At 65.1% G+C, this 26,314-nt stretch overlaps 1 protein-coding gene across 1 annotated transcript; it reads left to right on the top strand.

Moving 5' to 3' along the window:
- Positions 1-4,294: 4,294 nt before the first annotated feature.
- On the top strand, positions 4,295-25,706 carry SLC22A18 (solute carrier family 22 member 18). Its single transcript, XM_065882485.1, has 10 exons — positions 4,295-4,550; positions 6,538-6,635; positions 7,564-7,724; positions 8,208-8,340; positions 16,547-16,665; positions 17,994-18,101; positions 19,077-19,177; positions 23,214-23,315; positions 23,542-23,662; positions 25,519-25,706. The coding sequence occupies exons 1-10, from the start codon at positions 4,302-4,304 to the stop codon at positions 25,704-25,706; spliced, it is 1,380 nt and encodes a 459-aa protein (XP_065738557.1). The 5' UTR covers positions 4,295-4,301.
- Positions 25,707-26,314: the final 608 nt, after the last annotated feature.

The following is a 26,314-nucleotide window of genomic DNA, read 5'->3' as shown; positions in this document are numbered from 1 at the left end:
CCCAGGCCCTAGCCAGGCCAGACCACCAGCTGCTAGCCACTTCCCCCCTCCACGCCTTCCTGGATGGACACCTCTCCGCTGAAGCTGTAGTTCCTGCCCAAGTATGGAACTTGGGGTAAGGTGTTCCTCCAGGGCCCTGGGGATGGGGACTGTGACCTTGCAGTGCCCACCCCTGCTCCGCTGCCCGGGCTGTCGCCCACCCCAGCGTCTTTCCTTCCTTCCTGTAGGTCAAGGCCCAGCGTGAGTCTGTCTGGCCTCCAGGGACCCGAGAGGGAGGGTGACCAGCTGGCCGGGCTTCTCCAGGACAGTTCCTGTTTTCACATGGAAAGCCCCATGTCCCAGGCAAGCCGGGGCCTTTGGCACCTCTTTGAGGGTCCCAAGAGCAAGGCCCCCTGGTCCTCCTCTCCTCTGGTCGTGGTAGAAAGGGGACACAGCCATCCCACAGTGTACCCCAGCCATCACCTGAGGGCCCCGGGGTCTCCGGTCCACAGGCCTCTATCCCTGAGGCCACCTCCAGCAAACTTCTCGGCCGTGCTTCCCCGTCAAGACTCTTTCTCTCTCAGCTGTGGCCATCGGCTGGCATGAGCCCCTGGACTGAGTGACCCACACCTCACCACGTGGGGCCCTGCATCCCAGCACTGGGCCAGGTGCAGGGCGGAGCTACTGGGTGAGAGGTGGGACCCCAGGCCTGTGCAGCCTGCTGCCCTCCCTCGGCCTGGACGCTGGGGCCAGGGGTCCCTGCATCACTAGAGGCCAGCAGAGAAGCCCCCTTTGGCTGGCAGAGCCTCCTCTGGGGATGTGGCCAGGCCATGTCCTGAAGGCCTCAATCCCATGAACCCACCCACGGGGTGAGTCGGAACCAACACAAGGCCCAGTCCCTGCCCCCTCCTCCGAGAAGCCCCTGCCCAGACTCCAACCCCAGGAGCCTAGTCACAGACTCCAGTTCTGGAAGGTTTCTCGGCACCTGCCAGCCCAGCCCCTCCTCTGGCATCTGCAGAGGGACTTTGCACCCGCCTTCCCAGACCCTTAACCCAACTGCCTCCAAGGTGGTGCTCACAAACTGAGGCCAGGCCCCCGGTGCCTGCGGTGGGCTGGGGTGCCCCTCGTAAGGATGCGACTTCAAGGACAGCTACCAAGCTGAGTCTGAGCTCCTGGGGATGCTGTGAGGGGCACAGGTGCTGCTGTGGGGTCTGGACACCCTCCTGCTGGCCAAGGCCTGAAACTGTGCCTCACCTGGGCTGGGAAGGTAAGCTCTGGCGGAGACCTGCCCCCAGCCCTGGTCCTGCCCCAGCCAAAACCTCCTTGGCGTCCCTGAAGAGGTGACGTTGAGGTGGGCCCCTCGGGGAATAGTAAGGGTAAAAGGCACTGTTCCCTGGACCCGCATCAACCCCTCCTGCGTTCATCTCGTCCTGAGTCAGGGCCCTAAATACTACCTCGATGCAGAAGACACCCTGTGGTACCCCCAGCTCAGACCCCACACTCCTGCACCTATGTGTGACCCACGTCTCCACCCCCTCGAGCACTGAGCCCCAGCAGGTTCTCCCCTCAAGATCCCACACTCACACCCTGGTTCCTTCCCGGCTGACGGACACCACCCAGACACTCCGTCAGCTGCTCCTTTCCTGGCTTTGCAGACTCTCCCGCTCCGCTGCCACCTCCTATCCAAGTCCACGTCCCCCCTCTCAGGACTGCAGAAGTGTCTCTACACTGGCCCACCCCCTTTGGTCCCTGATCAGCTAGAGGTTCCTTCTAGAACAGAAGAGCTTAGGGCCCTGCCACGGCTCCACGGCACGCAGAGCCAGCCTACATGCTTGCAATCCGTGTATCATTTCCTTATGCGTCCCACGTATTGGGTACTGTCTGGCCTCTCCCACACGCACAGACCCACGTGCACACACACACGCCTGTGCACGCCTGTGTCGCAGCCCATCGCCAGGCAGTGGGTGTGTGGTGGTGGTAGGGGGGACTCCAGCCCCCTGGATCCTGCCAGCTCATCCTTAGGACTCTGCAGAGGTGTCACCTCCTCTGAGAAGCCCTCCTCCCCAGCCCTGCTCAGATAAGCCTCACCCAGAAGAACTTCAGCAAGTTTCTCTGAGAGGCTGTGAGTGCCCCGGGGGCTGGGAGTGGGTCCAGGGGGAGTGCAGTTGCAGGGCTAGGAGAGCACTTTTCCCACACTCCCTGGGACCAGGAAGCTCCCTGCCCACAGAGCCTGTCATGACAAATACTTAGGCTGGATCCCATTGCTTCTGCTCCAACCAGTTCCATGCCCCCCGTAGGCCCGCGTGACGCTGGGAGAGGTGAGTAACCAGCCCCTTCCTGCCCACCCCGTGCATCTGGACTGAAGTCTTCCTCCACCTCAGGCCCACTCCCCCTGCAGACTTAGGACCCCCTAGCCCCTCCCTGAAAGGCTCCACAGCAGGCCTGGGGCTCCCGGACTCCAGGCTTAACTGCTGGACTTTGGCCTGCCCTCCCGGGCCCTGCAGGGGCGGCTCCGAGGCTGCCTGCCCCTGCTGTCTCAGGCTTCTCGACCCTGAAGTTAGAAAACTGGTGAGCTGTGGTAAGCACAGGGCAGAGGGCATGTTGGTTTTGACACTTGGCCTGGCTCTGGGCTGCAGGGCAGGTGGTGGAGTAGCAGAGTACTGGACGGGCATCTGGTTACTTATCTGCGAAATCGTGCCTGGACCCAAGGGGGAGTCTGTGTGCCCCCCGGGGGGCTCCGGCAGGGGCTCTGGGTGGCTGCAAGGGGGCCCCGCCCGGTCCCGCGGAGGGACAGCGTGAAGCCATGTGAACCTGCATATCGTGGGGCTCCGATGGCCTTGACCAAGCCGGTGAGGTCGCCGCAGAGTGAAATGAGGAAAACCGGCGTCTCAGGAACTCCCAGCAGCCTCCTGCTCTGGGGGGGAGGGGAGTGAGGGGCCCAGGAGCGGTTCCCAGAAACGCTCTTCTCTCCCTGTCCCTCCTCTGGGTCTCTTTGCAGACCCTAGGCTGGGGGCAAGCCGGGGGGGGGGGGCAAGCCAAGCATTGCACCCCACCCCTCCCCATACCTCCACCCCTCCCCCGCATCCTTCTTCCCAGCCCGTCTCGAGTCCCTCCGCCCCTCCCCCTCCCCACCCTGCCCACCCCAAGCCCGGACCGGACACCAGTACTGCTCGAGAGATCTGAGTTCCCGCCTCCCCCGAGGACCTGGGAGAAAAGCCGGAGGGAGCCGGTCCCGGCAAAGCCGGGCCGGGGAGGTAGCAGGCGGCGTAGGGTCCGGGGCCGCGGAGTGGGGCGGGGCCCTCGGGGGGCGTGTCAGGCTTGGCCAATGAGAGTGCGGAGGCCGGGAGGGGGCGGGGGTCAGCCTCCGGGACGGAGGGAGTTCATCCCTGGAGGGTGGGTGTCCCAGGTCCCCCCGAGAGGTCGGGTGCCCGAGCCCTGCCCCGGAAGGGCCAGGCCGGAGCTCACCCAGGAGGGCTCGCCTCACCAGGACGGTGCCCAAGCTGACCCCTGCGAAGGCAGGTACCCGAGCTCGCTCCAGCAGGGCGGCCCCTGACCCACACCCCGCGCGGTGTCGAGCCCCTGCCAGCCGGGTGCCCCTGACCCGCTGCTCTCAGCCTCTGGCCCGCTCCCCGCCAAGCTCCCCGCACCCCGGGTCCCCTCCTTGATGTCACCGCATCCCCACCCCTGGCCCAGGTTCTGAAGGCCGCCCTTTGGCCCAACCGTACAGCCAGAGGTTGTGGAGGTCTCCGTGGAACCGCGGAATCTGGCGCCAGCCGATGGGGGTGGGGGGAGCAGACAGGGCCCTGCTGCCGGAGGTGAGGCGGAGCTGCCCTGCCTGGGGGCCTGCAAGGCTGAGCCGTCGCCCACCCCCACCCCCAGGCCACTCCAGAAGCCCCTCTGGTTCTGGCTGGAGGAGCTGGGCAAAGTAGGCCACACTCTGAAAGCCACTCCGTACTGGCGGCAGGGGGGTGCACTGTGGGCCGGAAGATCCCCCAGACCCCCAGCACAGAGACCCAGCCAGCCCCTTAACCACAGGAGTCACCTACCTGAGCCGCAGTCGACAACCACTCTGCGCCTCTGTTTCCCTCTAAAAATGGGGCACTGAGACCAGCCCATGCTGGAGGGGAGGGTCCCTGTCTCCGGTTCCATGGTGGCTGTGTGCCCGAGACCCAGAGTTGTCTGTCGTGGAGGGGGAGAGCCACTTGTGGTCTTCTCCAAGAGCCAGATGGGCCCTAGGTCGCACGGCCAGGGGCTGGAGATGCCCCGTCCGGCATCCCCGTCCTCTCCCACGGGCCCTCTCAGGGCCGCCTGCCTCCTGCCCCATGACTCAGCACCTTTGCCCAGCACAGCAGGACTTTTGCCCCCTGCCCACTCCTCCAGCCTCCTGTTCAGATCCCTACGGGGTCTCCCAGCAACGCCGGCCCAGGATGCAGGAAGTCAGGGCCTCCAGGGGCCAGGGCCAGTCCCCCAGCAGGACTGGCACCCTGGACCTGTCCCGGGTCACGCTGCTCGTGTACGTGCTGGCAGCCCTGGAGCTCGCCTGCCTCTTCATGCAGTCCTCAGTCATGCCAGTGAGTACCCCTCCACAGGCAGCCTGGCCACCGGCATGCCCTCGCCGCCCCTCTCACCTTTCGTCTCCGCCCTGGTGACGGCCGGGGGTCGGGCCTCATGCTGCCCAGGCTCCTCACGCTGGGGACCCCTTGCCATGCTGGAGCTAAGTTAAGGCACCTGGGAACTACGCCTCTGGACGCCCCTCTTCAGCACGTCCTGCGCTCTGGCTGCACCACCAGCTGTCCCCATGACAGCCCCCCTCCCCACGGCTGCCCTAGCGCCGTACCTCCCGCCCCGCCTGGGGGCATTTGCCCTACGATCCGCCACCCCGACACCTGCTCAGCTCACTCTCTAGTCCCACTCAGGCCTCTGCTCAGGTCTCCTCCGGGGCGGGGCCCTCCCTCCAACACCTGCCAGGTACCCGGGCTCACTTGCCCTCCCGTCCTGGCTGTTCCGTCCTCACGCAGCTTGCCCACACCCCACATTGTACTTCATGGCACGAGATTATTTCTGTCTCTCCAGCCAGGATGTGAGGGCAGGACTGATCCAGCTCATTCTATGCCGCCTCCCTGGATCTGGAGCTCTGCCTGGCCATAGCTGCCCCTTGGTCCAAGTGGCCGTTGTGGCTTGCTGGGCCTGGACGCCCACCCTCCTCCTCCGTGCACTCTTGTTTATTCATCCCACACTGCCCTGTGGGGTCTCACCCTCCTGGGGCGAGAGCACCCAGGGGACTTTGGAAGACCCAGAGCCCCAGAGATCCTTATCTGTCTGGTCCGGGTGGGACCACGGCGCTAGCCGCTGGCCACTCACCAGGAGACTCTGATGAGCAGCCTGGGCCCGGGGACCTGGGTGGGAGGGGGTATTGCCTTTGTCACAATTCCGGCCTTGGCAGGGCTCCCTGGCCAGACAGTGAGCCCAACTCCCCCGCTTCCCAAGCCCAGCTCACTTCCACCGAATGGCTTGGTCTGAGCCCTTTCTCCTCTCCTTGGCAGCCAGGTACCTTGCTGTCCTCATCATAACATAGGTGACGACCATCTCTCCCTCGGAGAGTTGGTGCTGGGGCAATGAGAGAACAGCGGAAATCCTTAGCACGCGGGGCACAGAGCAGCTGCTGGCGCCACCTCTCCTCCCACTGGCTCTCCCAAGAGATGCATGTGTTTGTTCAACAAATGCTCGCAGGTACTCTGAGCACCTGGTCTCAGAACTCAGAATACCGCAGAGTGCAAAGGGCACCCCTGCCGCTGGCGGTCCTGGGTGTTGGCGACACCCACCGGCAGTAAACAGTGCATAGACTGTGCTTCAGGAAGGGCGCCGGGGGTGCCGAGGAACGTGGCAGGTTCGGGGTCAGCAGGGCCTCCCTGAGAAGGCGACCCTGAGCGAAGCCTTAAAAGAGACACGGGAGCAAGCTAGCCAGTGCAAAGGCCGTGGGGCAGCAGTGGGACAAGTGCTGGAGAGGGGAGAAGGAGCTGAGCCCAGGAGTTGCTGATGGATGGGATACAGGTGTGCGAAAAACAGGGGGCTCAGGGATGACACTGCGGATTTGGACCTGAGCCCTTGGAAGGGTGGACACATCAACGGTGGGGCAGAGGAGCTGGTCTTGGAGGGAGACCGGGAGTCAGTTCTGGACATGCTGAGCTCCAGGGGCTTTTAGACACCACGTGCAGAGCCAGAGTAGGATGGGATTTGCCCTCGCCCATCTGAGGTGAACCCCAAAGAGGGGAAGGAGGGGCCCGCAACTGCCTGCACTGAGTACCGAGTCCCTGGAGCCTGGACCCAAAGCCCCTGTTGGGCTCCCCGCTACAAGATAAGCAGCCGGTCAGCCCAGGGCCGCTGAGCGCCAGGGCCACGGGTCCCCCCACGTGCACTGCGGAGTGGTCAGAGCCAGACCCGCAATCCCTTCCCACCCTGCTCAGGGCTACCCCTCCTACGCCCTGCCCACGGAGGACCCCAGATTGCAGATGCTGGGGTCCTTCCAGGCCCTTCCCATGGACCCCGCCTATGTTTCAGTACCTGTCCCGGAGGCTGGGCCTGGACTCTGTTGCCTTCGGCTACCAGCAGACCATCTTTGGCGTGCTTCAGCTGTTGGGCGGGCCCGTGTTTGGCAGGTACCATGGGGCAGGGAAGTTTGGGGGCCCTCACCCCACGATGATCCAGGCCCGCCCTTTGGAGGTCATGGCCTGGGTTACGCCAGGTTCCCAAACCTCACACTGGGCCCCACTAGAGAGATGGCAGCCGCTGCTTCACGGACGGCCAGCCCGCAGCACAGAGCGGCTTTAGTCCCTTTAAGACTGGGTTAAGCCCCTGCTCCCAGGGTATCTCCACCCCTAACTTCCACGAATTCTGGTTTGTGGCCAGACCCAGAGAGAGGATTTAATTGGTGAGACCCTCATGGCTATAAATGCGCCGCCCCACTGAGCCCGGGGGGGGGGGGGGTCCCACCAGCAACTTTTCTGGAAAAGAATATTCTGGGGACTGGAACCCCCCAGACTCCCGCTAGCCTCAGCGGGGGCGCTGGGCTCAGGGACGTGACAGCAGACATCTTCCCGCAAAGCCTGCCATGGACAGATCAACGTGGCAGGAGTCAGATTTCTAGAGTTACTCCACAGAAAAGAAGGGTCTCCAGACCCGGTAACATCGGACAGAGCAGAGGCCCCGGGGTGGGGTGGGGTGGGGTGGTTTCCCAGGCTTGAGCCTGGGAAGCGCTTTCTGTAAAATAAGCACATGCCCTTGGTACATTTGCATCCCACAAGTTATTCACATAGGCGTGGGAATGACCGTGTGGGTCAGACCCCCCCGAGGTCACTGAAAACTGTCCCACTGGAAGGATGGAGAAACAGGCCCTGAGAGGAGGCAGCCCAGCAGCCCAGCAGGGCCCTGGGCGCCCCCGCCCACCCTTGCAGCACCGGGCCTCCCTGATCAGCGCCGTGGGGGCACTGCGGCCCGGTTCCCTGGCAGTCCCAAGGGGTTGTTGTGGGGCCGAGGAGCGGGAAGCCTGCCTCACACCTGTGAGGGTCACAGGTGTGGGGCCCCCAGGTTCGCAGACCAGCGCGGGGCGCGGGCAGCGTTCACGCTCTCCTTCCTGGCGTCCTCAGCGCTCTACCTGCTCCTGGCTGCCGCCTGCAGCCCGGCCCTGCCCGGCGTGCCCTTACTCTTTGCCTCGCGCCTGCCCGGCGCCCTCATGCACACGCTGCCAGGTAGGGCGCCTTCCGGCCTGCTGGAGGACTATGAGTGGGGCGGGAACGGGTCGGAATAGCCAGGGCCAAGGGTGGGACCGGAGGGAGGCGGGGGAGCTTGGTGTGGGCGTGGCCTGAGCCAGGGGTTGGGGCGGAGACCACTCCCAGGGTGCCGGTCTAGTCTGGAGCACAGGACCGGGATGGAGGGGTGATGCGGGGGCGTAGCCCGCGGAAGGGGGTAGGTCCGAGGTGAGGAATAATGGGGTGTGGCCTGTGCCGCGACCAGGGTGGGGAGCACGCGGCCTGGGGACACGTCGGGGTCCCGCGGGTGATGTGGGGGGGTGGCTGGCGGTGGGGGCAGGTCAGAGGAGTGGAGTGGTGTGAGGGCGTGGCCTGTGGCTTGGGTCTGGGGTGCGGGGATGGCGAGGCGTGGCCTGGGTCCGTAGGCCACAAGACGGTCGGCGAGGGGGCCGCGCTTGTCAGCACCCCCGTCCCACCCCGTAGCCGCCCAGATGGCCATCACGGACCTGTCTGCGCCTGAGGAGCGGCCCGCGGCCCTGGGCCGGTTGGGTCTGTGCTTCGGCGTTGGCGTCATCTTCGGCTCCCTGCTCGGCGGGACCCTGAGCAGCACGTGCGGGTGAGTGTCCGGGGCGGGGACTCGGTCGTGGGGGGGCAGGGCGGGCCGACGAGGCGGGGTGTGGGTACGGGTCAGGACGGCCAAGGCTGGGTCGGTTCTGCGCCGCGCTCCGGCCCTCAGCCCAGCCCCGCCACTTCTCCGGGCCTTGGTTTCCCCATGTGCACGCTGAGCGGGTGGGTTACATGGGAGGGTGACCTGCAGGAACCTACAGCTGGGGGTGGCCATCCGGGGCGTGGCCTTGCGGTGGGCGGGGTCCGAGGGCTTAGCTAGGAGTGGTGGGCAGGGCCCGCGGGGACGCGGCCCGCAGGGGGCAGTGCAGCCAGCAAATGAGGGAGTGGCCAGCAGGGGGCAGTGCGGTCGGCAGACGTGAGCGTGGCCAGCAGGGGGCAGCGCGGCCGGCAGACGGGCGTGGCCAGCAGTCGGGTTGCGGCCGGAAGACGTGGGCGGGGCCGGAAGACGTGGGCGGGGCCGGAAGACGTGGGCGGGGCAGCCGGCTGGGGGCGCCGTCGCCGCATGCTGCAGCCGCACCGGGTCCGTGCGCTCGGGCTGCTCATTCCTGGGAGATCCCACACTGAACCTAAAGGAACCAGACGGCAGGCCTTGGGGGCGGGGTGATGGTGCCGTCACCTCCCTGCGATGGGGATGCTGTGGGCAGCCAGACCCCTTGCCTCCGGAAGGAGCGAGGGTGGCTTGCGGGGGGGTAAAAAGCTAGCGTGTGTGAACTAAAGGTCTCTATTGCCCTCACCGCCCAGCCCACCCCGAGTTTTGCGCACCCAGGGGTCCGGGGGCTAAACTCAACTCCTGCCCAGCGTCCTGAGAGCCTGTGGGCGGCAGCTCTCACATGTGGTCTGCAGAGTGGACCCCATTCCAGGGACAGACCCTGCAGTGGGACTGCACAGAGCCGTCTGTTCCAGTGGCCCTAGGCGTGCATACCCTTGGACTTAGGACACCTGGCCCTGGAGAGGCCTTGCCTGGCCAGGGAGAAAGCTTCTGCTGCTGCCCCCTATGCTGCCCCACCCCCGTTCCTCCCCCAGGCGCTCCAACACCCACTCAAAGCCAGCTTCCTACATAGGAATGGACTTTGCACCTTACCTTCATTCAGGCCCAAGACCTTGGTTTTGCTCTGGGGATCCAGGTGCCCGGCCCAGCTGTGGGTGGAGGCCCTGTGCCAGCTGGTGACCCGCCCACCCTGCCTGGGCCTGGATGAGCTGCCCTGGGCCTCCATTCAGGCGAGGGGCCTTCCTGGTGTCTGAACCACACATGCATGCACTCAGCATGAGGCCAGCACCTGGCCCTGCCATCTTGAATGACCATATACCGGGGCCCCTGGGGGCCTGAGTTTCCCCAGGTTCCCTGAGTGCCCCCAGACCAGCCCCAGACTTGAGAGCCGATGATGGCTGAGCCCCAGGGATTGGGGGACAGGAGGGCACAGTGGCCTTGTCAAGGCAGCTGCCTCTCTCGAGGGAGGTCTGTTCAAGGCCTCCGCCCCCCACCCCCTCCCCATCATTTCCTCAGAGCTGGGCTGGGGGTGGCTGGCTCTGCTAAGTGCTGTGAGCAGGAGGGTGGGGTGCAGAGGGCAGGACTGCTTCATTCATTTCCCCATCGATGTTTATTGAACACCTATTAAGTGCCCCTGGGATTCCAGGTTCTGGGATACAGTGGTGAACAGGACAGGCGAGTCCTCAGATGGAATGAACATGATGTGTATTCCTATAACGTCAGGCTGGAGGACATCTGGGGAGGCAAAGAGATAGCAAGTGCAAAGGCCCTGAGGTTGGGGAAGCGAGAAGACCCGTGTGGCTGGAGTGGAGGAGAAGAGGTGGGCAGTGGGTCAGGCCATGGAGCCCTGGGAGGCATGAGCAGGGGCAGGGGATGACCTGGCTGCTGTGTCGAGAATGTGGAGGCTAAGGCCACCTCAGGGAGACCAGAGAGGTGGCTACTGAATCAGTCCAGGTGGGAGAGGACGGCAGGTGGACAAGGGATGGCCGTGGTGGGGAGAGGGCAGGGGCAGGTTCTGGCTTGGCTTTGCTGATGGCTGGGGTGTAAGTGTGAACTCAAGGCCGTGCCCAGACTCTGGGGCTGGCCCTGGGGGAGTCGAGGGCCTCGCTGAGATCTGAGCTGCCAGGGTGCCAGCAGGAGTTGGGTCTCCGTCAGGATGAGTCTGGTGCTCAGCACACACTTGCAGGAACCCCAGAGTGGGTGGCTGGGTGGGGGAGTCTGAGTTGGAGGACAGTGGGGCTGTGTCCTTGAGTGGGTGGTTTCTTAGCCCTGGGAACTGCTTAAGATGGAGGCTGGTGCCCGGCACTTCATGTTAGAAGCCGGAGATCAGGAAAAGGTACCAGGAGGACCAGAAGGGAGGGCGATCCAGGCGTGTGGGTCAAGGATGGGACCCTGCGCCCGTGACGGATTCCGCCTGAACCAGAGCTGCCTCTCTCCATGTGCGATGAGGGCGGAGCCTGTTTTGGTAGATGGACCAGGGTCAGGAGAAAGAGGACCTCTGTCCCCAGGGAGGAAAGAAAGAGGGTCAGCGGCTGCAGAGTAAGGAGGGGCACCAGGGGCGTGAGGCGGGTGCTGGGAAGGGAGAGACGACGCAGGGAGGAGCCCCGCTAGCTGCCCCTCACAACGGGGCTCTCAGCGCCCAGACTCGGAGTTCACCTCCCAGCCCAGCCACCTGCTACTGTGGGCCATGGGCAACCTTCCTCACCTTGCCAGCGTCCCTCCCGCTCCCCCCGCCACCACCACACACAGAGGCCTCCTCTGGCCAGCCCCACCCCACGTTCCCTCCTGCCCTCTGCTCCAGCCCAGCTGCTGACCCAGAAGGCACTCTCACTTCCCTCTCCCTCCCAGTAGCCTCCAAATTCACCCCCACCCCTGCCCTCACCTTCCTGAGCATCCCACTAGCTTCCCTTCTTTCATCCCAAGATCTAAGGCGCTGTATACACTTCCTTTGACAGGTGGGGAGACCGAGACCCTGGAGAGGGTAAGACTCCCCCATGGAGCCCCCAGTCTCCATCCAAGGCCCAGGGAAGGTGGGCTCCGGGACCCTGATGCCCCAAGGCAAGGGCAGATGCCCCATCTCCCTTGTCCAGCCTCTCTGCTGGCCCACAGCCTGCTCTGCCTCTTGGCAAGGCCCAGGCAAGATGTAAAGGCCACATTCCCACCGCCCCCCCCCTTCAATCAAAACTGAGGCATGGTGTGAGGTCTCCCTGGCCGTTCCTCCCTGCCCACCTCCACCCCGGCCCCCTAAAGGCCCCTAAAGTCCCCAGCCGTGCCCCACCCCCTGCTGGGAAGCAGGTGGAAGGAGGAAGTGGCCTTGGCAGCCACTGCCGTGGGCTGGGTAGTGGTATAACTGGTTTGGGCCCAGTCTGGAGCTCAGGGCTGGGAGGCCTAGCTCCCATGGAGGACCCAGACCTGGGTCCTGAGTCATTTAGCAGGTGAGGGGGCAGCTCTGTGACTCATGTCCCCGAGCCTGGCACCTCACAGCCTGGGGAGGCCTCTATCATCCCCTCCCCCAAGTGGGCCCCCAGTCTCCATCCAAGGCCCAGGGAAGGTGGGCTCCGGGACCCTGATGCCCCAAGGCAAGGGCAGATGCCCCACCTCCCTTGTCCAGCCTCTCTGCTGGCCCACCAGTTTGCCTCTGGGGTGGGCGGCACCAACCTGCTAATACCACCAGAGTTGGGTCCCGGGTCGGGGGTGCTCCGGGATTTGAGAAGTGGGGGGCCACCTGTCAGACGCCGCTGATGGTGGGGTCAGGCAGAGCCCAGGCCTGATGGCTGGACTTAGTGTGTGTGGGGGGGTCTTCGCAGGACCCCCTGCTCCTCTGAGCGCTGAGGTGCTGTACACAGGCCACAGGTACAGCTGGGCCCGCAGTCCAGCCCCCAAAGGCTCTGTCCCCCGGAGGTGGCCCACCAGGGTGGCCGCTCCTTTAGGTCCAGCCACAGACCCTTGAGGTCAGGCAAACCGGGGCCTCAGTGTCACCGGCTGGCCCTCCTGGGCACTAACTGGCCGGCTTGTGGCCCCGCTCTGACTGCAGCCCTGCGCCGCACCCAGCAGGCCCTGGTGACTCGGCTGGTGTGACCCCGCTGCTTATCTGGAGGCCTGGGGGGAGCCAGTCGACCCGAGAACCGTATCTCGGCCCTTGGTCCGGGCGAGGGAATGGGAAACCCTTATCCTGCTGATGGAAGGTTTCCACCCCAGTGACACGGCAGTGTCCCTGGAGTTAATGAGTAGACATCTAGGGCTGCCCTGAGTGGCTCTGGGACAGGGGTGACTCACGGGTCACCCAGGCTGCCTACCCCACTTGGTGCTGGAGATGGCTCACCGAGGGTGTGGAGGTCTCCCCCAACCCCGGGGCTCGCGCCGCCCCTGCAGACAGAACCCGGGTGTTTCAGGCACTAGGAGGTCCATGGACAGGGCACAAATGGCTGAGAGCAGTGGGGCTGGGAACCTCAGCCTAGACCTGTCAGCTGGACGGTGTTCCGGGCAGAGGGGAAGCCCATGCAAAGGCCCCGGGGCAGGAAGGAGGCTGGGGCTTGCCTGGAGGCCTGTGTGGACAGATGCTCAGGGGACACAGAGGGCTGCAGAGGGTTAGGCCGGACACAGCGTTAGGGCCTTTTTCTGGGACTCGGAAACCAGAGGGGGGCTGACGTCCCACAAGATGGGGTGGACCCACAAGACGTCCATTTTCAGACACCGTTCTAGCCACAGGGCCAGGGACTGTGGATCAGGAGAGGCAGGGGGACTTCTCCCCGGCAAGCTCAGGCTGGATGCCCGGTGCCTCTCAGGATCCCCGCACGGCCAGACTTCCCATGAAGCCAGCTGACCCCAGCCTGCCCTTCAGTTTGGACAGGACAGGGGTACGCAGCCCAGGAGGCCCTGAGCCCCACCTGCGGCCAGGCCTGGGGACCTTGGCCGAGTGCCATCCCCTCTGGGAGCCCCGGAGCACGCGGGGAGAGAGGGCAGCTCCAGCTGCAGGAGGAGTTGTCCCCTCCAAGCCGGGCAGGAGATGGACGGCATCCGGCTCAGAGTCCGTACCGGGTGGGCAGATGGCCAGGCCTGCCACCCTCCTGATAACGTCACGTCGGCAACTTCCGGGCCCTCGAGATAAGGATAAAAGTGGTGTCTGTGTCCGCTGCCATTTGACCAGCGCCGGTGGCAGCCGTGGTCAGTTCCACAGGCCTCCCATCGGCGGGACTTGGGGTGGGCTGCCTCCAGGACAGCCTTGGCGTGGGACAGGGGGTCCCTGGAGGGTGACCCCTGTGAGTCTAGCCCTCATTTGCATCTGAGGAAAGGAGGTCACCCAGCAGGGTAGCTACAGAGAAGGGACAGAGAATTCGGGTGCCCTGAGTCTGGCCCGGGGCCCTTTCAGGGTGTCCATGGGTCCATCCGTCCAGTCTCCCATCCATGCATTCAACCAAAAATAAAAGGGGGTGGGTAGACAAAGACACGCTAACAGTGCCTGCCTCATGGTCAGTGCCCAGTTTGTAAAAACAGTCCAGTGAGCCAGTGGACAGGTGGCCCAGAGCCCCATCCTGCGCGACTGGCGTCCCAGAGGTCCCCAGGGCCAGAGGCAGACTCTGGGGGTGGGCTGACTGGAGGCCCCCGGGGAGGGGCTCCCGAGCTGTGTCTCGAACGACAGAGCAGCAGTGGGTAGGGGCACGAGGCTGGAGGGCGTCCCCACCGAGAAGGCCCCCGTGTGGGACCCGGGGCTGCCACGCTTTCCTGCTGTCTGTCCACTTTCCTTTCTGCCATTTTGTCTGGGGGAGTCGGAGAGCACTCTGGGTGGGGAAGGACACCCAAGCCTCCCCTGGGGCAGCTGTGGGCCCCGATACCCTCCCGGGGCCCCCGAGGGTCCCCGTGTCCCCTTCGGTTCACTGGCTGCCACACAGGGACAGGAGAGATCTCTGGAGAAGGGGCCTGGCTCCCTGCCACCACCCCTCACTTGTCACCAGCCTCCCAAAATAGCCATCTAAGTGGCCGCCTCTGCTCTCACGCACTTCCGGGGCATCTGGCAAAGAAAGCTGGTTTTGTCCCTGCCCAGGCAGGCCCGGAGCAGTGACGTGCGGGCCTGTGAGGCCACAGTCCTGAAGAAAGGGCCCCTCTCTCTGACGGTGGCCTGTGGGGCCCGTACCCGGCCTCATGCCTCCCCTGGGTCTGAGCAGAGGCCTCACTCTGGGGTCCAGTGCCCTCTGACCCTTCCCACCTGGCAGCCAATGGACTCGCCCACTTGTCCGGAACCCCTGCCGCCAGAAAGCCCAAATGTCCAGCATCCTGGGCAGTGGGTATCGGCTTGGGGGCCAGAGATGGGCCCGTCTGGGAGGGGAGAGGTCGGTGGCACATGCAGACTGGACAGTGCCGGCTGCAGCACTGACCAACTGTGTGAGCCCGGGCAGGTCCCAGCCCCAGAAACAAGGGGCTGCCGAGGCCCATTCTCTGGTGCTGGAGTCCCCACTGGCTTCCCTGCCTGGGGTTCCCGCAGGAGCCATGCACGTGTATGTGTGCAGGTGTGTGCGCGTGGGTGCACCTGTGGTGGAGTGGGGGCGGGGGAGTCCTCTCCTTGAACTCGGAGGAAGGTCACAGGCAGCTTATGGCTGCCTCACGTGAAAGTGCGGAGGGCGTCTCCCAGGACGCTGACAAGGTCTGGGGCAGGACTTTTGTCGTCCATTTAGTCCACGCTCTGATGCCCACTGGGGTCTCTGCACAGGGTCCCACCCAGGCCCACCTGCCCTCGGGGGTGGATACTGGCCCTGGAGTAGAGCAAGCCCTTCTCAGAGGACAGGGCGCCCACTGGGGAAGAGGGGCAGGGCCTCACAGAGAGGGCCTTTGCAGGATGTATAGGAGTTTTCCGTGCTTCAGAGGGGCAGGGTGTTCGGCTGTGCACAGGCCTGGCGGTCGAAGCAGCCCGGCTCAGTATGAATCTTCTGTTTCACTCTTTGTCTTCCTCCAGCCCTCAGGGGGAAACGGTGACAATCAGAGGGGCCGGGCCCCAGTGCCTTTGTCCCGGGTGACACGGGCTGCCTGGAGCTGGAGGCCGAGGTCTGCCCGTGCGGTCCAGAGAGGTTGAGGGCTGAGTTTCCACGTAGTGACTCGTGGAGGGGAAATGCTCCCTCAGAAGTGACAGCTGAGTGCCTGAGTCACGACCCTTGGTGCCGCTGTGGGCAGGCGGGAAGGCACCCTGAGGGCTGTGTCCTAGGTTTATCGGGGGGCCAAACGCCCCCCCTACCCCATGGGCCCAGCCTGCCCCGCCCCCTCCAGGAAGTGGTGGTGGGGTGCTCCTGAGGCCCCCTAAGTGCAGGCCTGTCCTCCCCCAGGAGGGGAAAGAGGCATGACAATCGCCAGGACGCAGATGGGGCTGCAGGGGGTCCCACAGTCTTCCATGTGGGTGCGTGGAGCTGAGATTCAAACCCAAGCCCCTGCCCACCGGGCACGTCAGCCCCCGTCTCTCCAGCCCCTCTTGGCGCCCTGGCCCCAGTGCCACCTGGCATTTTGCTCACCGTGGGCCAGCACCCTGCCTCACCTGAGTCACTGAGGGCAGTGGTCACTTTCTCAGCTGCCCTCCTCCACCCCAGGCGGCCCCTCCAGTCCCACCAGAGCCCGGAGGACTGAGGGTTCTGGGGACGGGGCCCTTTCCCCCGGGAGCCTCAGTCTCCTGCTCTACAGGGTGGGGAGGACCCTTGGCGCTGCCAGGGTTGTCTGGGGAGCATCCTCCCTGCTGGTTCCAATTCCGCGGAACACAGCCCCCAGGCCTCTAACAGCCCCGTCCAAGCCGGGAGCAGTGGGTGCACACCGCACAGCAGCCCGGTCCTTCGGGGGCCTTTCTCACCCCTCAGCAGCCTGGGAGCCAAACGTCCCCTGGAGAGTCGCCACCCGCCCCAGGCCCCTGCCCAGCCCTTCTGGGGCTCACATTCTGGCTCCCACTGCCACCCATGCTCAGAGGCCGCCAGGACGCATATGCTGTATCCACAGCCTGAGGGTCGGGAAGGCAAGAGCTTCCTCTGTTTCTTCATCCATCACCTCATTGATGTGCCCTGAGGGTCCCGTGGCCTGGCTTCCAGTTCGAAGCCTGCGAGGACATGAGTGGTGGGGTTTGAGCTGTTCTCAGCTGTCAGAGCCTGAGTGTGCCTGAAGGGGCAGGTGGGGGAGATGCCGCAGGTGACACCTGTGCCCTGGGGCCTGAGCCCTGTGTGACCACAACTGTCGCTCACAGGATTCAGTGTCCGGTCATCGTGGCTCTTGTGGTCAACCTCCTGGGAGCCATCCTCAGCTTCACCTGCATCCCCACCAGCACCAAAGGGGCCAGCGCCCGTGCCCAGGCTGCCCTGCCAGGTAAGCTACACCAGACACACCCCAGCAGATACACACAAGTAGGCCCCACCAGGTACATCCCGCTGGGTCTACCCTGCCGGACACACCTCACCGGTTACACCCCACCAGGTATGCCACTTCCGGATGCTTGGCCAGAGTGAAGTGTGAGCCCTCCCCTCCCACCAGCCAGCACCCTGGACCTCAGGCTAGGCCTCCCCCAGCCCGGCCCACCCTTCAGGGAGGCTTTGCCAATACCACGATGTGCCAAAGCATCCCCGGTGGCTTCTCATCTGCGGGGGCAGAGGGGATGTGCTCCAGGCAATGGGCCTGGGGCATTCGGGGCCACTCAAGCCCTCTTTCCTTCCTTGGGCCCCTCCAGGACGCTGGGCATCTCCCAGCTTCGGACACCACTGGAGCTGAGCCTGGAAAGGACCAGGAGGGACCTGGGATGGGGCGGGCATGGCGCACCAGGATCCTCAGGCCCAGAGCAGTCGGTCACTGTGCTGTATGGGGGGAACGTGAGGGAGCACAGCTCCCGGGGTGGGGTGCCGAGGCGGGGGGCAGAGCACAGTCGGGTTAGAGCTTGTGGGCTCAATGTGCCTCCCAGGCCCCACGAGGAGCGGTCAGGGCTCGAGAGGGGGGTCCCCTCCAGGGCGTCCCAGCCCAGCCACTTTGGCCTGGCACAGGGACCCCATGCCTCCTGGCCGGGTGACCGAGAGCTCTGGAGAGACCCACCTGGGACAGGAGGCCCCTGAGCCCTGGCTGTGATGGAACAGCCCAGAAAGAGTCAAGAGGGAGGGCCTGGGTGGGGGCCTGGCCTGCAAAGAGTCAGAGGAAAAGGGCCGAGGCATAGGAGAACCTGGGAGAGGCAAGCAGGGAGGCACCACCGCACCCAGCTGGGAGGCTATGACGTGGCACCCAAGCGTCCTCCGGATCAGGGTAAGGTGGCCGCTCGCAGCCACCAAGAGCGGCCGCTCCTGGCCGACGGCTGCCTCACCAGCCTTGTCATGCCGTCGCCCAGATCCAGGGCCAGGCAGGCAGCAGCTGCCCCGGTCATGCGGGTTTGGGGAGTGAGAGCCTCCATCACTTGGAGCCCGGGTCCAGGCCAGGCCGCCCCCTGAATTCAGAGGTCCCCAGGGTCAGCAGGGCCCGAGGCCCAGTCCTGAGTGTGATGAGCTGCCCGGGGCTCACGGTGGGGTGGGGGGGCGGGCTGGTGGGAGGCACGCTGAGCACGAGCTCACATCCCCGGTGGGTGTGGGGCGCCGGGCAGCCGGAGTGCTTCCTCCGCACCCAGTGGGCCCTGGGGCGCGGGCTGTCCGGTGCTACCGTGGCCTCTCCGGGTGCCTCAGGGAAACCCAAGGCCAGCGTGTTTGACCTGAAGGCCATCACCTGCCTGCTGCTGCAGCCCGGCGTCCTGCCGGTGTTTCTGGTCAAGGTCATCTGCGGCTTCCCCTCAGGTGAGTCCCGGCCGCCCGGCCAGCGTCCAGAGCCCGGTGCGGCTGAGAACTCGGGGCCGCGGAGACGGAGGTCTGCAGCCCGCGCGTCACCCCTTCGCGCTGCCCTGTGTCCCACGCTCCGAGACTCCACTGGGCCCTGTCCAGTCACATCTGTCCCAGAGAGGGTGACAGCCCACTGGTTCATGCGGATGTGGCTGCACAGGCCAGAAGGAGGAAGAAGTGAGGGTCTCCGTCCTTCCCTCCTGCCCCCCAGGGCCCTGCTCGGGCCCCAGTTACCCCTGCTCTACAGACGGTCTCGCTGCCCCGGCCTGTGGCTTCCAGGGCCTCTCAGGACAGTCCGGGAGGTGGGAAAGACGGTACGTCTGCAGGTGGACGCACACATTCTCGGTGGAACTGAAGGCATCCCTGACCGCAGTCGTGCCCAGTAGTGACCGCTCAGAGCCCCCATCTGGGGTCCTCCAACCAGGGGAGGAGTGCAGAGGACAAGTCAGCGAGGCAGGGTTGACAGGCGCTCAGGTGCCCCCACACTGGCGCTAAAGGGTTAGTCCCTCAGCCCAGGAAGTTCTCTGTCCAGGCAAACTGGGCAAGCCCCCCGCCCAGCTCCATCTGTGACTCAGGATGGCTCAGTGGGGCACAGTGACGGCAACCCAGGTCACCGACGTCAGTTCTGGGGCCAAATCCTCCTACATTACCAGCCCAGGGTTCCCCATCTCCCAGTCTCCACCCCCAGACGGCCTTGGGCTGTGGCCACCCTGTGCACGGGGCAGCTTCCGGCACCTTCCTGTTCACGGCCCACAGCAGCCGCATGGGGTGGACCTGCCAGGGACAACCTCAGAGAAGGTTCACGTTGGTCTTCCCTGAGCCGGGCACCGCGGCCAAGCCCCTGGCACCGTGACGGTCACCTGATGGGGGGAGCAGGTGTGGGCACAACTGCGCAGCCCTGACCCCTCACCCCTGACCCCCCACCTCGCCCAGGGCTCTTCATGGTCATGTTCTCCCTCATCTCCATGGACTTCTTTCAGCTGGAGGCCGCCCAGGCCGGCTACCTCATGTCCTTCTTCGGGGTCCTCCAGATGGTGAGTGGATGCTGGGCGCACAGGGTGGGCGGGGGTTCGGCACCCCACGCTCTGTGGGCTCCCTGCCCTCCCAGGGTCCTCTGGGCAGTCGGCCTGTGTTGGGGTCCCAGGACCTCACAGAGCACCGGCACCCGGTTTCTCCGCAGCGCAGGTGCCGTCCTGCATGCCCGCCTTTTGGGTGTTGCATGCACACCTTAGCTTCTGGCTTGTCCTCCTCTCCCTGCTCGCGGCTCCCACGCCTGGGTCTGTCTGCCCACCCATCTGCCCGGAGGTCCCGTCTGAGAGGGGAGAGGGGAGACTCATCCACAGTGGAGGCTGGCGAGCCCTTGGCCTCCCATTGGGAAACACGGCGGAGGCCCGTGGTCCGCCACGTGTCCGTCTGGGCGCCGGCGGTGGACAGGTCGGGAAGGGGGCAGACCCCAGCGGTGGGGCACGTTACAAGGAGAATGGCCGGGCTCTGCGTCCCACCCGCCTGCCCGCCAGTCGCGTGAGCATGGCGGGGACAGGTGGCGACGTGCAGCCGCCACCCGGGACATCTGCCTGACAGCCGGAGCGCAGGAGGGCTATTCCGGGACCTGCCTGGGCGGGGGAGAGAGCTCACGCTCTCCGGAAGCGAGTGGCATTCCCAGCACCTCCAGGCCATCTGCTGCCCGTGCCTCTGGGCCCAGGACTAGACTCTGGTTCTAAAATAGCCACTCCTGGGAGGGGCTGGCCCCCCACCCCACCGTGGGCCAAGATGGCCTAGCTGGGTGGGCTGGGAAGTGCCAGCCTGGTGGAGGAAAAGAGAGAAACAGAAAGCAACAACAACAGTAATAGTACTCTAGATTGGAGGCCACTGGAGCTTTCTTCTAAACGGCCGCTCCTGGGACGTCCCTGGAGGTCCAGTGGTTAGGGCTCCATGCTTCCACTGCAGGGGGCACGGGTTCGATCTCTGGTCAGGGAGCTAAGATCCGCGCAAGCGGTGCATTGCGGCCAAAAAGAAATAAATAACAATCTTAAAAATAAAAAACAATTTTTAAAATAAAATAAACGGCTGCTCCTGCCTGCCTGGGACCAGAGCACCAGCCTGAGCTTGTCCTGGGCTCCCCGGGACCAGGAGACCAAGCCTATACCCTGGTTGAAGCCGGCGGACCCCTCGAGGCCCTCAGGGACAGACCCTGGTAGCCTCTGGCCTGGTCAGGCATGAGGGTGGGCCTGCCCGAGACGGACCTGGGCTCCAGCACCTGTGAGGATGGTGGTGGACAGGGTTGGAGAGCAGCGGTGGGATTCGGGAAAGTGCCTGGGGGTGGGGGGCTGGGGACCCCAACACAGTCCGACCGGGTGGAGGAGCCTGGGGAGGGCAGGGAGCCCATGGAGCGGTGTGGGGTGCCAGGCCCCAGGCCCTAAGTCCAGCGGAGGGAAGGTGGAGGCGGCTGAGGGCCTGAGATGCGTCTGCACGGGAGGCCCAAGCCACCTTTGTCGGGTGCCTCCCTCCCCGCCCCGCCAGGGTAGAGCTGGTCACCGAGGGTCCGGGGAGGCGGCCCCGCCGCTGGGTGAACCATGCCTCCCACCTGGTCCCCCACAGCTGCTCTTGCACCTGCTGCTTCCGTTGCAGACCATTTCCTGCCCCACCTGAGGTGTGGTTGCCGCCTGATCCCAAGGGCGATCCCCCCCACCAGCATCCCCTTCCAGCCCCCTGGGTACAGGGATCATTGGGGTTGGGGTCTCAGGGGGTGGCAGCCCAGATGGTCCTAACACGAGGGGATGGTGGTCACCCTTCCCCAGGGGGGATTGGCAGCCCTCTGTCCCTCTAGGACCCTCCTGCGAGGGCCCCCCACTCGGCCTTCATCTGTGCCCCAGGCACAGCGCCGCTGCAGTGATAGGGAGCTTCCGTCGTATGGGGTGGGGGAGACGGAGGCAAGCCCCCAACCACTGGCGCATCTGGTGTGTCAGGGGCGACAAAACCGCAAAGGAGAATCAGGGCCCTTGGAGGGGCAGAAATGCCGCTTCAGATGGGGTAAGGGTTGGGGTTAGGGTTAGGGCTGGTAGGCTCTCCACTGGCCCACGGAGAGGCTTGGAGGGAGAGAACTTCAGACAGGGAGGGGCTGCAGGTGCAAAGGCCCTGGGGTGGCTGGGCCGGCCTGAGGGGAGAGGACTGCCCTCTGAAGATGTGTGGGGCATGGTCTGCAAGGCCAAGAAGGACCCAGATTTACTCAGATTTACTCGGAGTGGGTGGAACCATTTGGAGGCTGGATGTGGTCTTACTAGCCCCCTGCTGGGGAACTGGGTGCTTGTGGCCGATGTGACCTCCGGGGAGGTGGAGGTGGCTCGGGCCAGGGCAGCGGGGAGCAGGACAGGTGAGCAGACAGGGTCTCCAGGTGGGAGGGTTGGGAGAAAGTGAAATTTCTGGTGTGCTTGGTAGCTCTAGTTTCATGTAATAACCCGTAAGGCACAAAAGTTTAGGCTTTGTTCAAGTTAATGGGAAAATGGAAAGACGACCCCAGTCCATTAGGGTCCTGGTCTCTGGCTCTGTATGAAAAGCTGAGGCAGATTGAAACCTCTCTCCTGGTTTGGTGGTTTCCTCTCGGGGTGTAGGGCACTACAAGACGCTTGCCAAGTAGATCTTCCCTTTAAACAAACGAAAACGAAGATAAGCAAGTGTGAAAGTAGGATTTTTTTTTTTTTAAAGAAGGACATCTTTGGTGCTGGTTTGAGACAGTTTCGTTTTGCCAGGCAGGCAGCTCGGAGTGGCCCGTCCTGTTCCGCAGGGGTGGGCCCGCCCCGTCACAGGGCGCAGCCGCGGCCTGACCCCAGCCCCAGGGGGTGCTGCTCCAAACCCACTGCGCCCCGGGCACTTCCTGTCTGCCTGGAGGAGGTGGCAGGGGACCAGGTAGGGAGCCTCCTCCCCCTGGCCTGGGGATGGCCGAGGGCTGGGTTTGCCCTCTGAGTCACATCCCCAGCGTCAAGGGTGTCCCTGCTCTGGGCCGTTCCTCCCACCCCCACGAGGGCAGGAAGGGGAGCCTGGCTCCTGGCTGGCTGACCCTGGGGCCGGGAGAGGGGGCTGCGGCCAGGAGGACAGAGCTGGAAGTGGAGGGCCGAGCAACAGTGGGGGTTATCTGGGGAGACTGGTTGCCCCCTGCTTACCTGCCCAGGCTCAGGACAAGTCCACCGCCCTGGGCTCCAGCCCAGCCCCACTCCTGGCCAGCTCTGGGACCTCAGGCAAGTGACATCCACCCTCTGGGCCTCAGTTTACCCAGTTGTAACTGGAGCTGTGGCCTCCTGAGATGTGGAGGACACAGGGCTCCTGGCCCAGTCCCTGGCCCCAGTTGACAGTAGCTGGTGTGCCCGCCTGCTGGGGCCAGGCCTCCACAGGGCCAGCTGGGAGGGCGACCCCACATGGGCACCAGGGCTCTGAGCTCGGGTCCCAATCCAGCCCCCCTCTCCTCTGTGCCCTGGTCTCCCCATCTGTGAATGGGGCAGGTCCCACCTCCCAGAGGAGACAGCCAAAGAGGGGGCTGAGGACGAGTGATTGGCCAGGATGGGGGCCAGGTGACACGGTAGGGGGCTTCCCAGGGCCCCAAGGGTCCCCAGGGTTGGAGTCGGGGCCACACTGGGAGTATTTTCCTATCAAAGAAGCTCTTTGCACCGTAAGCCGTGGCCTCCCCACCCCCACCAGGAGTTAACCGGCCCTTCGATTAAAATGCGTTTAGCACGCCTGAAACTGCAGGGATTAGTTTTGAATGTGGAACTCGGACCTCTGAGTGGCTGGCTGTGCACGCGTGTGTGCGCAGGTGCGTGTACGTGTGTGTGTGCGTGCGCGTGTGCGTGTGCGTGTGCGTGCGAGGTGCCCAGGCTGCTGGCCCCGTCTCCCCTGGGACTTTGAGACCATCGTGGGTACCACAGGCTCACCCCTGTGCCCTGCGCCTGGCGCCTGCTGTGGCTGGTGGCAGTGGCCCCAGGGGCTGCAGGTGGTGGGGGAGGTCCCGCAGCTGGCCGCAGCCCAGCCCCCCTCCCCAGGCCCGGCTGCGCCCACCTCCACCCTCTCGCCCTCACCTAGGTCTTCCAGGGCCTGGTCATCGGGTGGCTGAGCAGCCACTTCTCTGAGGGAGCCCTGCTCCGGGCCAGCGTGCTGGTGTTCAGCGTGGTGGGACTGGCCATGGTGAGAGCTCCCGCCTCTGGCTGCCCCGCAAAGAGCAGGGTCCCAGGCCCGCTCCCCTGACCCTCTGCCGGTGCCCAGTTTGCACTTGAGCCCCTGGGCCCCCTGGCCCCCTCTACCCCAACCCAGGGCCACCTCAGTGGGACCTCAGGGATGGGCAGTTCCACCCTGTTCCCGCGAGGCCCTGCAAGGCCCCCGTGACCGTGACCCCTGCTCTGCCCCTCGGCAGGCTCTGATGGCCAATGTCTTCCACTTGTGCCTCCTCGCGCCAGGCCTGGTCTTCAGCCTGTGTGCCCTCAACGTGGTCACCGACAGCATGCTGACCAATGCCGTCTCGGCCTCAGACACGGGTGAGTGCGGCATCCCGGGCCGGGTGACGGGCAGGCCCTGGGGAGACCCCGGCCCTCCTCTCTGGGAAGCTTGCTGAGCAGTTTCCGGCAAAGCAGCTGCCTTAATGTGGGACCTGCCTGGACTCAGTGGGCATTGAGTAGGGTGGGCGGCTGGGGGTCTGAGTGGGCAGGATGGGGATGGTGGGCTGCAAGAGGGCTCAGGAGAGAATCCTGCCCACCACCCAGCCCAGCCAGACCCAGCCAACCCTGCACCAGGCCCTGCTGATCAGTCCAGGGCCAGGCCTGGGGGAGGGGAGGAGGGCTTCCTGGAGGTGGCGTCTGGCTTGGCTCTGAAGCATGGGCAGAGAATGGCTAGAGGCCAGAGGGGGTGGCTAGCATGGGGAGCACCTCCTGTTCCCTCCCTGCGCACGGGATGTGCAGGTGCTTCCTGAGTGAACGAGTGAGGGAGTGAGTGCTGCCCCCGGGCCACCCAGTGGGACTCAGGCGCCCCCAGAGGTGGACCCGCAGTCCCCCCACTCTGCACCTGGCCTTCTTTCTTGAGGCCAAGGAGTCTCCCATCCAGACTGGTGGTCCCTGGGCCCGATGCTGCCCAGGCTTCTGCCCCCGTGCTGCCCCGGGCATGGTGCAGGTCAAGGTCAAGGGCTCCTGTGGGCCGGTTGAGGTCAAAGACCTCCCTCCTTGGCAGCAGGGCCAGAAAGTTCAGGGCCCTGGCTGACCCTCCGTCCATCTACCTGCCTGTCTGGGAAGGTCAGACTGAGGTCTAGAGGCCCTGATGAAAATGGGGAGGTCTTTGCTGGTCAAGGCCTCTTCTCAGGACTGCCTTGGGGACCCCAAGGCCGGCCAGACCTGTGGCTCTGTGGTCCTGGGAGACTAGACTGGTCCTGGAGGGCTTCCTGGAGGCTGTGGGCTGGCAGGTGTGAGAGGCCAGGAGGAGAGAGGAGGGGAGCAAGGCCTCGAGAGCTGAGGGCAGGGCCTGAGAGGGAGGAGGGCGGAGCCTGAGAGGGAGGAAGGCGGGGCAGATCCGGTCCACCAGGGCCCCATGTGCCAGAGGCACCATCCCTCAGCTTGGAAGGAGCCAGGAGCCGGTTCCCAGCACCAGCCTGGGAACCGGAAACCACAGAGGGGGCGGTAATTGCTCCCTGGTGTCTGCAGGGCATGTGGGCGTAGGGAGAGGCTGCTCTGAAGGAGAGAGGGCATGTGGGTGTCGGGAGAGGCTGGCCACGCCCAGCTGACCCAAGGGCAGGCCTTTCCAGCTCCCAGAGCGAGGGCTGTGAAGCCCTTGGAGCCTGGGGCCCTCGGCAGTGTTGACAGGAGCCACACGCTTGGTGGCCCTCATAGGGCACAGCTGACAAGAGGGGCGTGGAGGTAGGGGTGTCAGGTAAGAGGGGTGCAGGCAGCCAGGCGAGCCCGGGAAGTGGGTGCAGAGAAGCAGGTGCGGGCCCTTCGAGCGCCCCAAAGCCCCTCCCCCGCCCTGGGGGGAGTTCCCTGCAGTCCACGTGAGGGCGGGAGCCAGGTGACAGGGCTGTGTGGTGGCCCAGCCCTCACCGCGGTGCTTCGGGAGGCCCCTGGCTGGGATGCCACCTCTCAGGCAGGCCTGGTGCGGGGGGGCCTGGCCCACAACCTGGGGCCCTGTTCCCAGCCTCCTCCTGTGCTTGGGAACTCTCTGGAGCAGGGCAGAGGCTCAGATCCCCATCCGAGAGGGCCCCGTGCTCCCCCTGCGTGGCGGGGGGGTCTGCAGGGAGGGAGCGGGGGTGGGGCGTGGAGGGCGGCGGGGGAGACAGGGAGGCTGTAGCTGTGTCAAGGCCGTGGGCGGCTGGGGCAGTGATGCTGAGAGACCCTCCCCTCCCCTGCCGTAGGAACCATGCTGGGCCTCTGCGCCTCTGTGCAGCCCCTGACCAGAACCCTGGGGCCCACCCTGGGAGGCCTCCTGTACCACAGCTTCGGAGTCCCTGTTTTCGGCCACATGCAGTTCGCCGTCAACTTCCTTGTCCTGCTGGTCCTCTGGAGGCAGCCTGTGCCCCCAAAGATGGACAAAGCCTGGTGACCGTGGCCCCCAGGCACAGACTGGCAATAAACTCCCTTAGGACCTCTTCCAGCCTGATTTCTATCAGTTGGGCAGGGGGCCTGGGGACGAGGGCAGCAGGGAGCCTTGGATGCTGGAGGGCTTCCTGGAGGAGAGGGCCTGCAGCTGTGCCCCAGGGCTCCAGGGAGAGCAGAATCGCCCAAGTTCATCCCCGTGGGAGGTGGGTCCTGCCCCCGGAGTCCGCCACCGAGGCCCGTGAGGAGTACCCCCTGCTGCCACCCAGACAGCTCTGCCCACGACGTCCCCAGAGACAGGGAGCTCCGTGCTCACCCCTTCACACCCCCCACCCCACACCAACCCCCGGCCTGGGGCCGAGCACACACCGCCCGCACCCTCCTCAGCCCTTGAAATTGCTTCCACTCGTGAACAGAAGGAGGACGTGGTTGTTTGAAAAGATCAGGACTTTTGAGGCTTGGGAAGAGGTCTAGGAAAAGAACCCTCATTTCACTGTTGGGGAGCCCAGTGGGGAGGACCAGGCATCCAGGCTTGAGAACTGGGGAGCTGTGCCTCCCCCTCCCCCCGCCTCCCAGCTCAGGTGCTACAGAGAAGGGGTACCAGACACAGGGAGG

Source organism: Phocoena phocoena, chromosome 8 (assembly GCF_963924675.1).
Source record: "Phocoena phocoena chromosome 8, mPhoPho1.1, whole genome shotgun sequence".
In the NCBI taxonomy this organism is placed as follows: Eukaryota; Metazoa; Chordata; class Mammalia; order Artiodactyla; family Phocoenidae; genus Phocoena; species Phocoena phocoena.
Note: the sequence above shows the minus strand (reverse complement) of the source record. Positions and strands in the feature narration are given on the sequence as shown.

Coding starts and splice junctions, on each gene's coding strand:
- SLC22A18 (XM_065882485.1), top strand. CDS start 4,302: ATGACTCAGCACCTTTGCCCAGCACAGCAGGACTTTTGCCCCCTGCCC. Junction 8,341..16,546: donor ACCCTGAGCAGCACGTGCGG/GTGAGTGTCCGG, acceptor TGTCGCTCACAG/GATTCAGTGTCCGGTCATCG. Junction 23,663..25,518: donor CGTCTCGGCCTCAGACACGG/GTGAGTGCGGCA, acceptor CCCCTGCCGTAG/GAACCATGCTGGGCCTCTGC.